This window comes from Alligator sinensis, unplaced genomic scaffold (assembly GCF_000455745.1).
Source record: "Alligator sinensis unplaced genomic scaffold, ASM45574v1 scaffold592_1, whole genome shotgun sequence".
NCBI lineage: Eukaryota > Metazoa > Chordata > Crocodylia > Alligatoridae > Alligator > Alligator sinensis.
In genome coordinates this window covers 11,101-24,260 of record NW_005842214.1, presented here as the reverse complement: position 1 = coordinate 24,260, position 13,160 = coordinate 11,101, and the positions used below count along the sequence as shown (strand labels likewise).

The following is a 13,160-nucleotide window of genomic DNA, read 5'->3' as shown; positions in this document are numbered from 1 at the left end:
CCTGCTGAATATCACAATGTGCAGCTCTTCCTTTGACCCATAAGTAATGGTGTATTTTTACTAGCCTATAGTTAAAGAATTCCAAGTCAGCTACCTATCTAGGTCAGCATACAACTCCCTTCTGTGCCTCACATCTCCATCCAATGACATTATTCTTTTCATGTCTGGTTCAACTTGTTACCAGCTACTCCGATTCTCTTTGGCCAGGCTAAGCACCTCATGGATACTAATCCAGCCCTGGTTGTTTTCCTCAGACAAATTCTGTGAACTATTGTTTTACCACATTGCGTCTGCATCTCAGGATACAGACAAACTAAATAGTTATGCCAGCTGAAGGGGAGGGAGTTACCAGGTTTCAAGCTGTTCCCTTATAATGGTTTTACATATCCACTCAATCCTGCAGAAAGAAGCAGTCATAGTCTAGCAGCTCTTATTTCAGTACAAATTCACCCATATAGTGTCACTTACAGCAGGACACAGTAAAACATTACAGTGGTTTAGGCGATATATGTGGTCACCAGTGGCAAGTCCACCCCACCAACTTTAAAGCAGAAAAAAATTTGTCTGGCCACAGCTTCTACCACAATTCACATTCACCCAGATCTAACATATTATACCAAGGAACCAAATTCTGGTCTCATCTTAAGGAGGCATTTCAATCATAAAGCTCATCTGTTAAGCTTCAGTTCCTTGGTCCATCTTGTTTGGAATATGAAGGCTAGAATCAGAGACCCTTAGCCTAGTACCAGGCCCCTGGTTGATCTCAGTTGCTCCAGAGGAACACAAAAGATAGAGATAGGACACATCCCCAAAGATATTCCTTGGTCACCACCATTGAGTGGCATCTGGAAACAGTTGGGAAGTTAGGTCTCTTACCGGTGAACTAGAACCTTAGTTAATGTTACATTTTTATGCCATATAACTGTTAAAACGGGCTACAAGATTTTTTTCTAAAAGGTGTAATTACTCAGCGTAGAAGTCAAGGGCCAAAAGAACTGGGGAAAGGATGGTCTTACTGGTACTGAAAAAGGAACCCGAGTTAGCCCCTCCCTCCCGCAACTAGGAAAGCAGGGACAGTGCACAACCCTTGGTCTATCAGACAGCTGTTTTGTGAACTGTCAACCTATATAGTTTATGCCAGATGACTAGGGGAGGCAATGAGATTTGTCAAAGATAAGAGATTTATTTGAACCTCAAAATGCTCCCACAGGAAACTCTGGGGCAGACACCAGCATTACTGAAGCCTTCCTAATGCATCTAGAATCAAAATGAATGCTTGTTTTTTGGCCAAAGGCAGCCAACACTTCTAGAGCTTTTTCAGGGCCATATCCCCACCACCAAATCTGAAAGCTACTGTAGCAGTCTCAATCCCTCTTTAGAGAAACTTAAGGATAGAGCAGCCAGCAGCCACCTGTGGACCCAGAAGATCCCAGCTAGCTTTTATGCACAGGCACAAAGGAAGCAGGCAAGAGTGATCTTTAATAGGCAAGCATCAGTATGTGCCACTGCACCACCCCAGCAAAATCCCTAGCCCCTGTCCACACCCCCACCCCCAAATTCCCCTAGTGCTCAAAGGCAGAATAAGCCTTTACTCATCCATATTTATTTATTAGAAAACCCCTAGGATTCTAGAAATTTAAAATGAAGCATTGGTTACAAGGAACATGTGTCCTCAGAATCAGAGTCCAGACATGGCTGTGCACCCTGCTGAGGTGGGTTAGGGGCCAACAGTGACCAGATGACCTCTGCAGGGATAGGCTGCTGCATGTGCAAGAGATGCCTTAGGAGGGGAGCAGCAATCATGATCCAACCCTCTGGACATAGTTAGCAGGATAGAGTCCAACCTGGCCTGTGAGAAGCCGGCCTTTGCACCAGCCCTGCTCATCTTCCTCACTGATCTTCATTAGTTCTTCACCTAAAGGAAAGCAGCACAACAATTTAACCTTGGGAAAGAGCCAGGAAACTTCACAGCTGTTCCTTGGCATCCAAAGACCTCACATAGGGACTTAGGGCAGAAGTGCATGTACACACGTATGCACTAACACCATATGAATTAGATGTAGCTAACCAGTATAATCTTGATCCTTCACAATGTCTCAGTGTGCTCTGGAAAGAGGGAACAACTGTAGGCAAGAAGTCTTTCAAAGGGAGCTCTTAAAGGGGGAAAAATGGGTTGCTTATAAAAAACTGGCTTGTCACTAATTAGCACTCTCTTCCTCCCCACCTCCCCAAAGACAGAGAAGTTGGCATCTGCAAGGTCAGAGGATCCTTGGGGAGCATTACGGTCCCCAGATCTTCAGCTGCATAGAGTCTTGTTTCAGGTCCCCTCTGCTGCATGTTTCCTCTGAAACAGGTAGGAAGGACTTGCAAGATGTTCAGCTTTAGGCAAATGACTATCTTGGGTTCTAACACAGAATAGCCAGAGCCCAAGGCAATCAAAGCAAGCCATAGAATGGGCCTAGGTTTCCCAACCAGACAGGCAGGGGTGGGGGGCGGCTCTCCTTTACCCTCCCCAGCTTTGCACCGTGAAAGAAAGAAACAGGAACCCTTCCCACTGATACAAAGACCTGTATATATGGTCAGATACAGCTTTTGGAGTTTTCCTATGGTACAGTCCCATTTATCATCTAGAGGACTGGAAAGTCATCTGCCCCCAGGGTGAGGTCAAGTCCCCTCTAATGGATTTATTAGTTATACTGGGACTTAAGTGGTACAACTCTAGTCTGATACAGAAGGGACTGGTTAGCTTGGATCCAAGTTACTTGGTAGGGAAGTAGCTGGGGGAAAATCAAATCCTAGAGCCTTCTGGCCTGTAGGAGGCTCCCCAACATGTACAGGGAAGGAAAATTCTATCCCCACCCCTCTTGGCTAGTTATGCCAATCCACCTGTACTGTTGGGATGGCTTTAAAAAAAGCTGCTGCATTGAGCAACAAGTGAGTTAGTGCTAAAAAGTCTAGGTGATGACTCAGCAGAACAGATGCTGGCCTCATGCATGGAACCAGGGACTTTAGCACCCATTTGAAAAAATAAAAAAAAGGCAACACGTATTCCTAATGACATGCACCACACTCCACATGCACGAAATTCAATACAAGCAAGATTAGAAACAGTCCTGAGATCCAGATAGCCCTTTGGAAACTGAGGAGAGGCAGGTGGGGTAGAAACTAACTCAGAACAGAGATCCCAGCATTCTCCCTCACACCCTCTATTGGGAGCATCTATCCTTGCCTCTGAGCAGTAGTACTTTGCCATTCATCTAGACCACAGGGCTGGTCCATGAGTCAGATTGGACCCCATGCCACTGCCACCCAGCCAGCCAGGATTGGGCTCTGGGGGCCTTGTGCCGCCCCCACCTAGCTGGGACCAGGTCCTGCATTGCCTTATCTAGAATGGGGAGCCCCACAGGCTGAATGACAGCACCAGGGGTGGGATCTGGCTTGTGGGCACCCCTGACCTAGAGGAACAGACAAGATGGATTTATCAAGAAAAACTACTAACCAACCCAATTTCCTTCTATGACAGGAACAGGTTGTGGCTAGGCTGAGAGCAAGTCATTGTAATTTACCTCAACTTTAGCAAGACTTTCAACATGGTCTTCCATGACATTCTCATTAGTAGACTGCATTCCCTTAATTTAGATGGAACTGCTATATGTTAGACATCTAATTCGCTGGATCATTGTGTTTGAAAGAGTAGCCAATGGCTACTGGAAGGAAGCATCAAGTAAGATTCCTCAAGAATCTGTCCTGGGTCCAGTACCATTTAATATTTTCATTAATGATTCAGAGGGTGGAACCGAGTACACAGCTAGCAAATCTGCAAGCAGCACTAAACTGGGTGGAGTTGCAGGCACTGTTGGGGGAGGGAGGGCAGAGGGGAATTGGATTAGGATTCAGAATTACCTTAATAAACTAGAAAAAATGGTCAAAATTCAATGAGTGTACAGACACTAAGGACAGAACAGTCACATGCACACAGAGCAACCCCTAGGGGTATGCAGGGCCTGGGGCATATCAGGCTGTGCGGGGCCAGGGCAGCAAGTGGCCAGAGCATGGAGCCAGCAGCGCACAGCGTCTGGTGAGGCCTGTATGGGGCCCAGGGTAATGGCCCCGATTCCCCCCCGCCCAAAGGGACAGCTCTGTATGCACAGATGCATATTGGGGAATAACTGGCTAGGTCACAGTACTACAGAAAAAGACTTGGGGTGATAGTGGATTACAAGTTTATGAATCAGTGTGCTCTTATTGGGGAAAAAAGGTCAACAGTACGCTAGGTTGTATTAATAGTAACATCACTTACAAGTTAAGGGAAGTGATTCTTCCACTGAGACCTCATTTAAAACAATGTATCCAGTATAGGACACTGTACTTCAAGAATGCAGGAACAAATTCAGAGTCCTTCAGAGAGCAACAACAACATCAGAGATCTAGGAAAAGTGACTTATAGGAAAAAAAAAACAATTCAGAAGATTTGGGGGGATTTAGTGAGGAAGAGAAGACTGAAAGGGAATTTGGCAACTGTCTTCTAATATCTGAAGTGTGGTTATAAAGAGGATGGCAATAGATGACTTTGTGGCTGCAAAGGACAGGACAATGAGCAATAAATTACAATAAAGGGACAGTAGATTGGATATTACAAGGAACTCTCTCACTATGAGAATGGTTAAGAAATGGAACAGATTACCTAGAGAAACTTCATTATCTCCATTCTTGGAAGTTTTATTGAGAGCAAGTTAGATACTTTTCTGGGATGATCCTCCCTGAAGCAGGGTGCTAGAGTAGATAGCTTCCTGAGGCCCCCTCCAACCCTATGATTCTAAGAGAGCAGCATATAATCAAGTTTGAAGGCACGTGAAGAGCTTGCCTGCATTCCCCTTTTTCCCTTTGTTCAGGGTGTCACCTGTGACACATACCAGGTAAATCCCAGACTTACCTCACACATTTCAGCTGTGCTTTTCCCCCCTGCCCTCTGTGGCCAAAACCAAAGCATTCCCTTTCTAGCATCCTTGTGCCTTGTTGATCTCCCTACTAAGTGGGGGCAGGGGCAGCCTCTGGGCTGCCCAGTGCTTTCCCTGGGTTGGTGGCAGGGAAAGACACTGTATGGTTCCCAAGGGGGCTATCCAGATCTCAGTGGGATGTTTCAATCAGTCAACCAAAGTGGTAGTGGCAAAGGATCAGTAAAAGGATTAGTGCTTCTGTACCTGCTTTAAAGCTCAGCTCATCAGCCTCTTGTCCCATGTAATCATATAGCGCTCGCACCCGCATGCCTGGTACCTTTAGGTCCTCCTCATGTCCATTGGCCTCCAGGCACTTCTTGGGAGTGTCCTCATCTGACCACTCTGAAAGGGCCTCTTCCCCTCCGCTGTGTGGAAAGGGGCAGAGGGATAGGGGTAGAATAAAAAGGGTCTTGGGAAACTACAGACTGACTCCGAGGTACTTCCCCAACCTCCTGAATCATGCCCCAGATCCCCATGGAGAGTTAGGTTACAGATCAAGGAGCATGAGGCAGAACAGGAGAGTGGGGTACCCAGAAGGAGAGAGAGACCAGGAGGAGCTAGAAGCAGCTCAGAAAATTCAGGCTTAAGTCAGGTCCCTATAAAGCACCTTCCTTCCACCTTTGTGTTCTCGCAGGCAGGCAAACATACAGCTTGTCAGCTTAAACCCATGAAGGAAGGCATCACCTAGCTACTTCCAAAGACAGTCCATTTCCAGGCAAGCACACAAAAGAGGGGGTAAACTACATCCCCCATCAAAGGCAGACTCAGCTGGCATGCCAGCCTCCCAGCCACAGCAAAAAGGGTAGGGAACATGTGGAAGGGAGGGAAACAAAGCAGAAGATAGATGTTTTGCACCCAGTCACCCCGGCGAGGACAGAATTCCATACTAACTTCACATGGGCAGATGCCCTCAGATTGTTGTAGAAGAGGCTGTTCTGCTCCTCTTGATAGGAAAACCTGTGGATTGGCAAATATGGCCCTGAATCCAACAGACTGGGCACAGAGAGCAGTGTGGAGATGGCTCTGCATCCCTGGTCACCAATGCCTTCCCTCCCTTTCCCTGTATTTGACTCCAAGCACCATTTGTGCTACCAGAACTGGCCTATGGCAGGAATGGCATGGACCAAGTGAGAAATTACCCAAGAGATCCACATGCTATTCTCTGGATTGGTTTCTACAGACTGTCACAGGAAGACAGCTCCCTGAATGGTCACCACTGGTTTATCAGGTTTTGTACTAGTACCAACCAACCCTAAGCCATGGAAATAAAATAACCCTCTCACCCCTCCCCAAGATCAGAAGCAGCTGCAAGCAAATAAAGGAAGTCACTATCAGTTCAGCTAATCCATGACTTGTAGGCTGAGAAAGGCCTTATCCTCCTCCATGTCCCAAGCTGAAGGCCTTACCCTCGCTTTGTCTGCGGAGGAGTAGGAGACACACCATCCCGTGTGGCCACGATGCTAGTCAGGGTCACATCTTCACTGCCTTTACTACTTTTCTCCTTCTTGCTGATTGGCCGCTGTGTTTCCAGGGACCATTCCTATTCGGGGGGAGACAAAAGCAGACACCCACATTTGTCCCAAGTCCAGAGTTTTAGATCAATATGTGGGGGAGGGGAGGGAAATGACCACCACAGAGCTTATTTGTTATTTAAGCACAATGTAATGGAGTAGTCCACCTGTTGGAGCCCTGATGAGTCACCTAAAAGGACTCCTGAGGATGGGAGGGGTGGGGAGTGGACAAAGATGCAACATTTTGGATAAAAACAGCTCATTGCATGGCTCAGGGCCTACCCACACCCCCCTAAAAGCATATCTTCCCCAGCTGGGGCTGGAATGATGGACCACAGTCCAGATGGCATGCATACATGCAAATAGCCATGAAGAACCAGCTTACAAGTGATCCCCTTTTTCACAGGGATCCTCTTGATCCCTGGTGATTAGAGGCCAACCACTTCCAATGAGAATGCCTCAAAAGGAGCAACACAGACATGAGTGGGAATCCACAACTACATCCATGGGGGAAAAGGGTCAGCTGGCAGGGAGGAAGGCTCTGTGGTAACACTCTCTCCATAGATGCGCTACCTCAAACTGAGGCCAATTCATAGCCATGCCTGGCCCATGGGTGTTGCGCCACCACTTCAGGTCCTCCTGGTCATCCGCAGCCACGATCACTTGATATAGATCTCGGTACAGTGTTTGAAAGCTACAATAAGCAACAGAACCAATGTTAGCAAGCAAGTCTCATTAGTGTAACTAGGCAAGGTGAAGGGAGCACCTGCGCTGGTTGCCAACTGTAAGGGGGCACTGGGATCCACCAAGAGTCTTTGCCACAACAGTGACAGCCCTGCACTTCCTCTGCCCAGCCATATGATCTGGGCAGGGCAGCACCGCACCAAGCATTAAAGTCATGGGGGGGGGGCGGCAGCAGCAGGGGACAAGTGGAGTGAGTGGAATGGTGTCCTCCCTTTTCAGCCCTATTCCCAGTATGTATGTATGTATGTATGTATGTGGGAGGGAGTGAGCAGGGCACGGGCTCTCTGGGAGTTGGGCTGCCTGTTGGAGTGGAGCTGATGCTGCTACAGCAGCCACAGCAGTAACCCAGGAAGGTTAAAACCTCCCCTTCCCCTCACCCATGTCAAAAAGCTTGAAAGAAGCAAACAGATTCCCCATGTAGAGATGCAGGGAAATGGTCCCATCTGACTTGGTTCAATCTTACATCCTGGATAGGGTAAGGAAGAGTCAATGTCATGGGTATAGGGCACTTGTAGCCTTCAGGCTTGATGCAAGGGCAAAATCATTTCTGTACCCACGCCACAGTAATGCTAGAGGTTCAGAAACATAATCCCTTGCTTTGTACCAGAGTAGGAGAAGGGGTGGCTGTTATCCAGACAGGCCTTCTGAACAAGGGCATTTAAAAACAAACAGCTTTTGTTGAAAAATGGGTGAGTCAAGATAAGGCCTAAGTCAGAATAACAGACAAGTCAAGAACCCACACCTACAAGATGGGTGCTCAGTGGTAGTGACTATGTGGTGGAATCCTGGAGGCTCCTAGGAGGAACTGCAGACAGTACCTTTAAGGGGGATGAGCACTTTGTTCACAACCAGACAAGTGGTCTGGCCAAAAGAGATTAGTTCCAAATCTCAGCGACATTAAGATGGGAAGGGACAGGACAGCAGTCCCTCCAACAGGCAGATGATCTCCTTCCTCAAAGACCCCCAGAGTCTCTACCCCCCTGCCAGGGATCAGTGTGTTCTAGGTCCTGGATAGGCAGACAACCCATAGCAGTACCCATCTTTGACGGAGAGGTTTAGGTGCTGGTGTAGATCCAAGAACATCTCCTTGAAGAAGCACAGCCTCTTGCGCTCTGCCTCCTGGCAGCCCTCAAACACTTGCTCCATGTCCTCCATGTAGCGGGGATTGTAGCGGTTCCGCTCTTCTAGCATCTTCTCATACTGATCCTTACACTGCAGCAGCCCAGAATGAGAAGAGTCACAAAACAATCCCTCATCTATCCTTTCCCTCAAGGGAACCTTGCAGTTCTTCCCTTACCGCAACCCCTCACCCCACACAGAGCAAAGTGAGGGGTACAGCAAGCAGTCAGCTCATCCGAGTCGGGAGCATATTGTTGCACCAGTGACCCCTCTGTTTCTGTTGCTTTCCTCTCAGCAACTTCTCCCCTCTCCTTTCTGCTCAGAGGGGGCAAGGGAGAAAGTAGCAGCTGGTCTCATTAGTCTGGTCTTCCATGGTAGCAGGCTGCAGCTCTTACCTTCTAGAATAATGCCATCCCAAGTTCTCCGCCTTATTAGTCATAAATGGACAGTGCATCGTGTCCTGTCCAAGTTGTGGTTCCTGCCCCGCCAGACCTAACTAAATGGAGGTCTACCCCACGAGACACTGCATTCCTTCTACTGCCACTGAATCCAAGAGGCAGCAAGAGTGCTCAGCACAGGATAGAGTCCTACTCCTCCTTTTCTCCACTGGGGCACTGAGGTGCGGAAGGGACACCCACACGCTCACTGGCCCAAGTCCACATAGCATACACCCACCTTCTCAGCTTCCTGCGTGCATTTCTCCACACGATCCTGCAACTTGTGTAGCTGTTCCTGTGAGATGGAGGCATCAGCTTTGGCGTGGTTTTCCCGGGTCTGTGCTGTCTTCTCATCCTTCCGAGTTGTATGGTAATTTTTCTTAGAATTCTCTACCTAATACAGGCAGGAATACAAAGCTAGAGCCATGCACCATGTCCAAGTTTTCCCATCCCTTATAGTCTGCTCAGGACAGGTGTTGTAACCTTTGCTATAGGCAATCCCACCAGGTAAGCACATCCAAGCCAATTGCTTTCCCAGCCCCAGTAGCCCAACATTCCAGCCCTTCCTGCCCAGACACCACTCCTTGCTCACATCCTTCAGCTTCTTCACCCAGGGTTTCTGGGCTTTGCGGAATCCATCCTCTGCTTCCTTTGTCTCCTTGAATCCCCCAATCATCTGCTTGTGGTAGGCTTCCTTTTGCCAGCCCTTGATCTTCTCTGCATCTTCCCCAGCCAGCTGGTTTCGCACTTCCATATGGATCTCGCTCAACTTGTCTGCAGCTGTCAAGAAGGCATGCCAAGCTTTCTCTAGGGTACCATACTGAGGTCCTAGAGGAGGAAGCACAAAGATAACCCATTAGAACCTGCCACCATGGGTAAGAGGGCCAAAGCAGACACTTGCCACCTATCTTCCAAATGCCGTGGCCTGCATCAACTGCTCTACACGGACAGCTGAGGTGGTGGCTGGAATGGGTGTTCCAGTTAGTCTCAGTTCTAGCTGCTGCTCATCTGGAGCTGTCCCCCTACAGGCTATAGGTTCTCACAGAAGGTTGTTCCCTTCCCCTACCAACCCTCAAAATATGTGCGTACATACACGCACTTCCTCCCACCCCCAGCTCAATAGCATCCCATGACTGAAGTGAAAACCTGGTTCCCTTGAAAGCCTGTTCCACAGGCTGGCAGTCTCCTTAGGACATGTGCCTCACCATTTCTAGTTAAGCCCTAAGGCACCAACACCTTGGGAAACTAAGTGCCCGTGGATCACCCAACATTAGATACTCTTGGCAGTAGGGTCCTAACCCTCTCCTCAGTTCTTTAAAAAAAAAAAAAAAAAAAAAAGAATGTGGGGGGGGGGGGGGGGCAGGAAGAAAAAAGGAAAAGAAGAAAAACAAGCTACAACTCTTCCCTTGCTTGCCAGTTTGTCAAGCAGAGTCCTCCATGGATTTAGGACCCCACTGTATTCTGGAAAGCATTTTTTTGGTAATGGGGAGGATGGAGGAAGAACTTGGAAATTCAAGGAGCAAACATCCCCTTCACAGGGCTGGACTAAATTGACAGCTCCTTTATTTTTCTTTCTAAGCTTAAAACTGAAAGAAGCTGTTCTGTTCCATTCACTTTATCTCCTTCAGACACACACACACACAGCACAATCACGTCCTACATGTTGGAAACAGTTTCGTTGAGCCTGTGCCCAGCACAGTCAGCCTGCCTCACCCTTTTCCACATTGGTCCTCCATTTGCGGGACCACTCTGTGAGCTGCTGGGCATAGTTCTTCTCAATCTTGGCTCGCTCTTGGAAGCAGGAGATTAGATCATTGCAGAGCCGGTACCCATCATCCACACGTTTTACTGTCCGCTTGTAGTTACCAGCCTACAATTAGAGACAACAGCTTCAGTCCTATTGCACTGACTTCATACACCTTCAGGAGCCAGGTCACAATATAGCAGGGGAAGGCAGGTCCTTCTGAGGCTTCCATTAGGACCAGCAACTAGTGTTCATGCAGGAAGTTGGGCATGGGTGCTAGAGTTATGCTGTGACATTCTGGCTGCCCTTGACTTGAATCATCATCAGCTGATAATGGAGCCATCACTCAAGATCTATACCCCATACTCTCCCCTCCTCCAGAGGTCAAAGCCACTCCTAAGAGCAAGTCAAAGAGTCTCTCCCATCCATTTGAGGACAGCATTGTGTTGCCAAAGGAGCCCCAAATTTAACCTCCTTATTCCACGAGTGGGAGGCAGAAGGCATTCCTACCACTCCCACCCATAAGTATCCCTGCTTACTTCCCAGAAGCTGCCTCCAGAAGCCTCCCCGCCAGAATCATCTTCCGATGACATCGCTCTTGTTTCCTTGCAGCAGAGAATTTTTGCAGATTTCAAGGAAGCTGGAAGAGAGAAAGGCTGTTGGTAGCAGGATACTGACAGGGACCAGGCACAGAGCAGAGCCTTGCACCATCCCTTCAAAGATGCTTATGGAAGGGAAATGGGTTGGCTCAAACAGGAATCTGGACAACAGCCTCGTTACCACTGAGCAACTGAGCCTTATTCACTCCTGGACCTCCCTGAAATTGAAAACCCCACAGGAAGTCCCCCCAGAACAGTGCTGCAGGATGTTGTGGATAAAGGTGGCCCTGCCATGGCCAGATTGTATGCATCTTGGAGATGTCACCAAATTCAGTCCCTTTCACCAGCACCAAGAACTTCAGCAGAGGCTCCTCTTTTCTAAACCAAGACCTTCAAGGGAGAGACACGAAACTATTGAATACATCCAGCCTTGAAGCACTTTAAAAATAGGTCTTTCATCAAGAGAAGACTCCAGATTCCTAACAGAAAGGGTCATGATTAAGAGACTACTCCAATTAATTGGAGAAAGCAAGGCCCAGTCATCACCAAGAGAGCATGTCCTAAAAGGCCTGGCCTATAAGTGAGGAAACAAGCATCTGGCAGGGCTGGGAGACAAAACTATAGACATACCCTACTGCCAGCTATCCAAGGATGCCCCAACCCAAGTAGGTGGCGCTTCCAACAGGGTCAGAGTGGCTTATATTACACCGAAAGCTGTGTCACAGCATTTGAGTCAGGCATGGAGAACCCCTTCAAGAGGGCAAGGGAAGCCCTCTCCACCCCACATGGACTTTGTCTAGTCCAACATGAAACTGGTTGCATCCAAGTTCTTGGTACCAGTGCTACACCAGGACTGACCCAAGAGTGGGCTCACACATGCCTCTAGCACCGAGATTAGAAGGGTGGGAGAGCAGGACAGTCCAAGTGTGCAGCACAAATAGGCTAATCCCAGGCAAGCCTGAGGTTAATACAGCACCAACAGGATTGATTGCTGCTCATCTCCTCTTGCACATTCTTGGTTATAAAAAGCTTCCCTCACACCCCAGAAAGGTCTCTGTTCATTCTGCCAGCCCCAAGGCACAGCTTATACAGTAGGAATCATCTCAAGGGACTGGGTCTCAGTCTGTCGCATCCCATCCCTCTCGCCCCCCCCCCCCCCCCCCCCCCCAGCTTTCTAAATATTGACCCACACAACAGGAGCCTGAAGGCAGGCTCCATAAGAGATGCAACGCAGGGAACCAAGGAGAGGATTAAGCATCCCCTACCTGAACGATGTGCTTGTTAACATGAAGGGTATTAGAGGCACAATAAGGAAACTCACCTGACTTCCAAGGGGAGCCAATACTGCCCCAGCCCCACAGCCTTCCAGGAAACCCATAGAGGCAAGTTATTAAACTAGAGAAGTAACTCAGGTACAAAAACCCTAATGCTTGAAGGACACACCCTGTTCTGCCTTGATAATCAGCTTGTGACAACCCCGCATGCTTAACAAGGCAGCTGGTTCCAGTCTTGTGGCCAGAAACAAATAGACTACGTACCTGGAAGCCAAAAGAACGAGGAGTCTAGGACACCTGGAGACTGTTTCCTGGACTCTGCTGACTTCGTGAAGTAGACTGGAGAAGGGGGGGCAGGGGCAGGGGCGGGCACAGTTAGAAGCTGCTGCTTCAACCCAGAGATAAGGGTATTGCTGCTCTGACAAGTCAAGGTCCCAGGGTAGGAGCCAGGTCTCCCTTTCTGCCAAATACAGAGGAGCATGCCCTGATACAGCAGCTGCTGCCACTCTCCACCCTCAAATGTACCACATTCCAGGCTGCAGAAGAGATGCCAAATCCGAGTGTCACAAGATCCAGCTCCAGAGAGATTTTAAATAGAAGCGCTGGGGTGGCATGACAGCATTGTGCGGGAAAGGCACCATCATAACAGCTGAGCAAAGGGAACAGCTTGCTACCAGAAAGGACTAAAACAAACTCAGTGCCTGCACCAGGCTTAGCACCCACATTTGTGTTCTC

The 13,160-nt window shown here is 48.5% G+C and overlaps 1 protein-coding gene across 4 annotated transcripts; it reads right to left on the bottom strand.

Moving 5' to 3' along the window:
• Window positions 1-1,581: 1,581 nt before the first annotated feature.
• On the bottom strand, window positions 1,582-12,743 carry PACSIN3 (protein kinase C and casein kinase substrate in neurons 3). 4 transcript variants are annotated; one of them, XM_014521459.2, is made up of 11 exons: window positions 12,690-12,743; window positions 11,092-11,192; window positions 10,522-10,678; window positions 9,401-9,636; window positions 9,047-9,202; window positions 8,289-8,464; window positions 7,082-7,202; window positions 6,404-6,537; window positions 5,889-5,954; window positions 5,275-5,362; window positions 1,582-1,915 (listed from the first exon to the last, which is right to left on the bottom strand). In XM_014521459.2, the coding sequence occupies exons 2-11, from the start codon at window positions 11,143-11,145 to the stop codon at window positions 1,904-1,906; spliced, it is 1,200 nt and encodes a 399-aa protein (XP_014376945.1). In that variant the 5' UTR covers window positions 11,146-11,192; window positions 12,690-12,743; the 3' UTR covers window positions 1,582-1,903. The 4 variants fall into 4 exon arrangements, with proteins under 4 accessions (XP_014376945.1, XP_014376944.1, XP_025063729.1 ...); XM_014521458.2 differs by having other exon boundaries at window positions 5,202-5,362; window positions 12,690-12,733; XM_025207944.1 differs by lacking the exon at window positions 5,889-5,954 and having other exon boundaries at window positions 12,690-12,736.
• Between the last annotated feature and the right edge of the window lie 417 nt (window positions 12,744-13,160).

What these genes read in the sequence shown, in the direction of transcription:
- PACSIN3 (XM_014521458.2), bottom strand. Translation starts at nt 11,145, where the DNA reads ATGTCATCGGAAGATGATTCTGGCGGGGAGGCTTCTGGAGGCAGCTTC. An exon ending in GGGTGAAGAAGCTGAAGGAT is followed by an intron (nt 9,203 to 9,400) that starts GTGAGCAAGGAG and finishes TGCCTGTATTAG; the next exon opens with GTAGAGAATTCTAAGAAAAA. An exon ending in TGAGCTGAGCTTTAAAGCAG is followed by an intron (nt 1,916 to 5,201) that starts GTACAGAAGCAC and finishes GCTTTCCTTTAG; the next exon opens with GTGAAGAACTAATGAAGATC.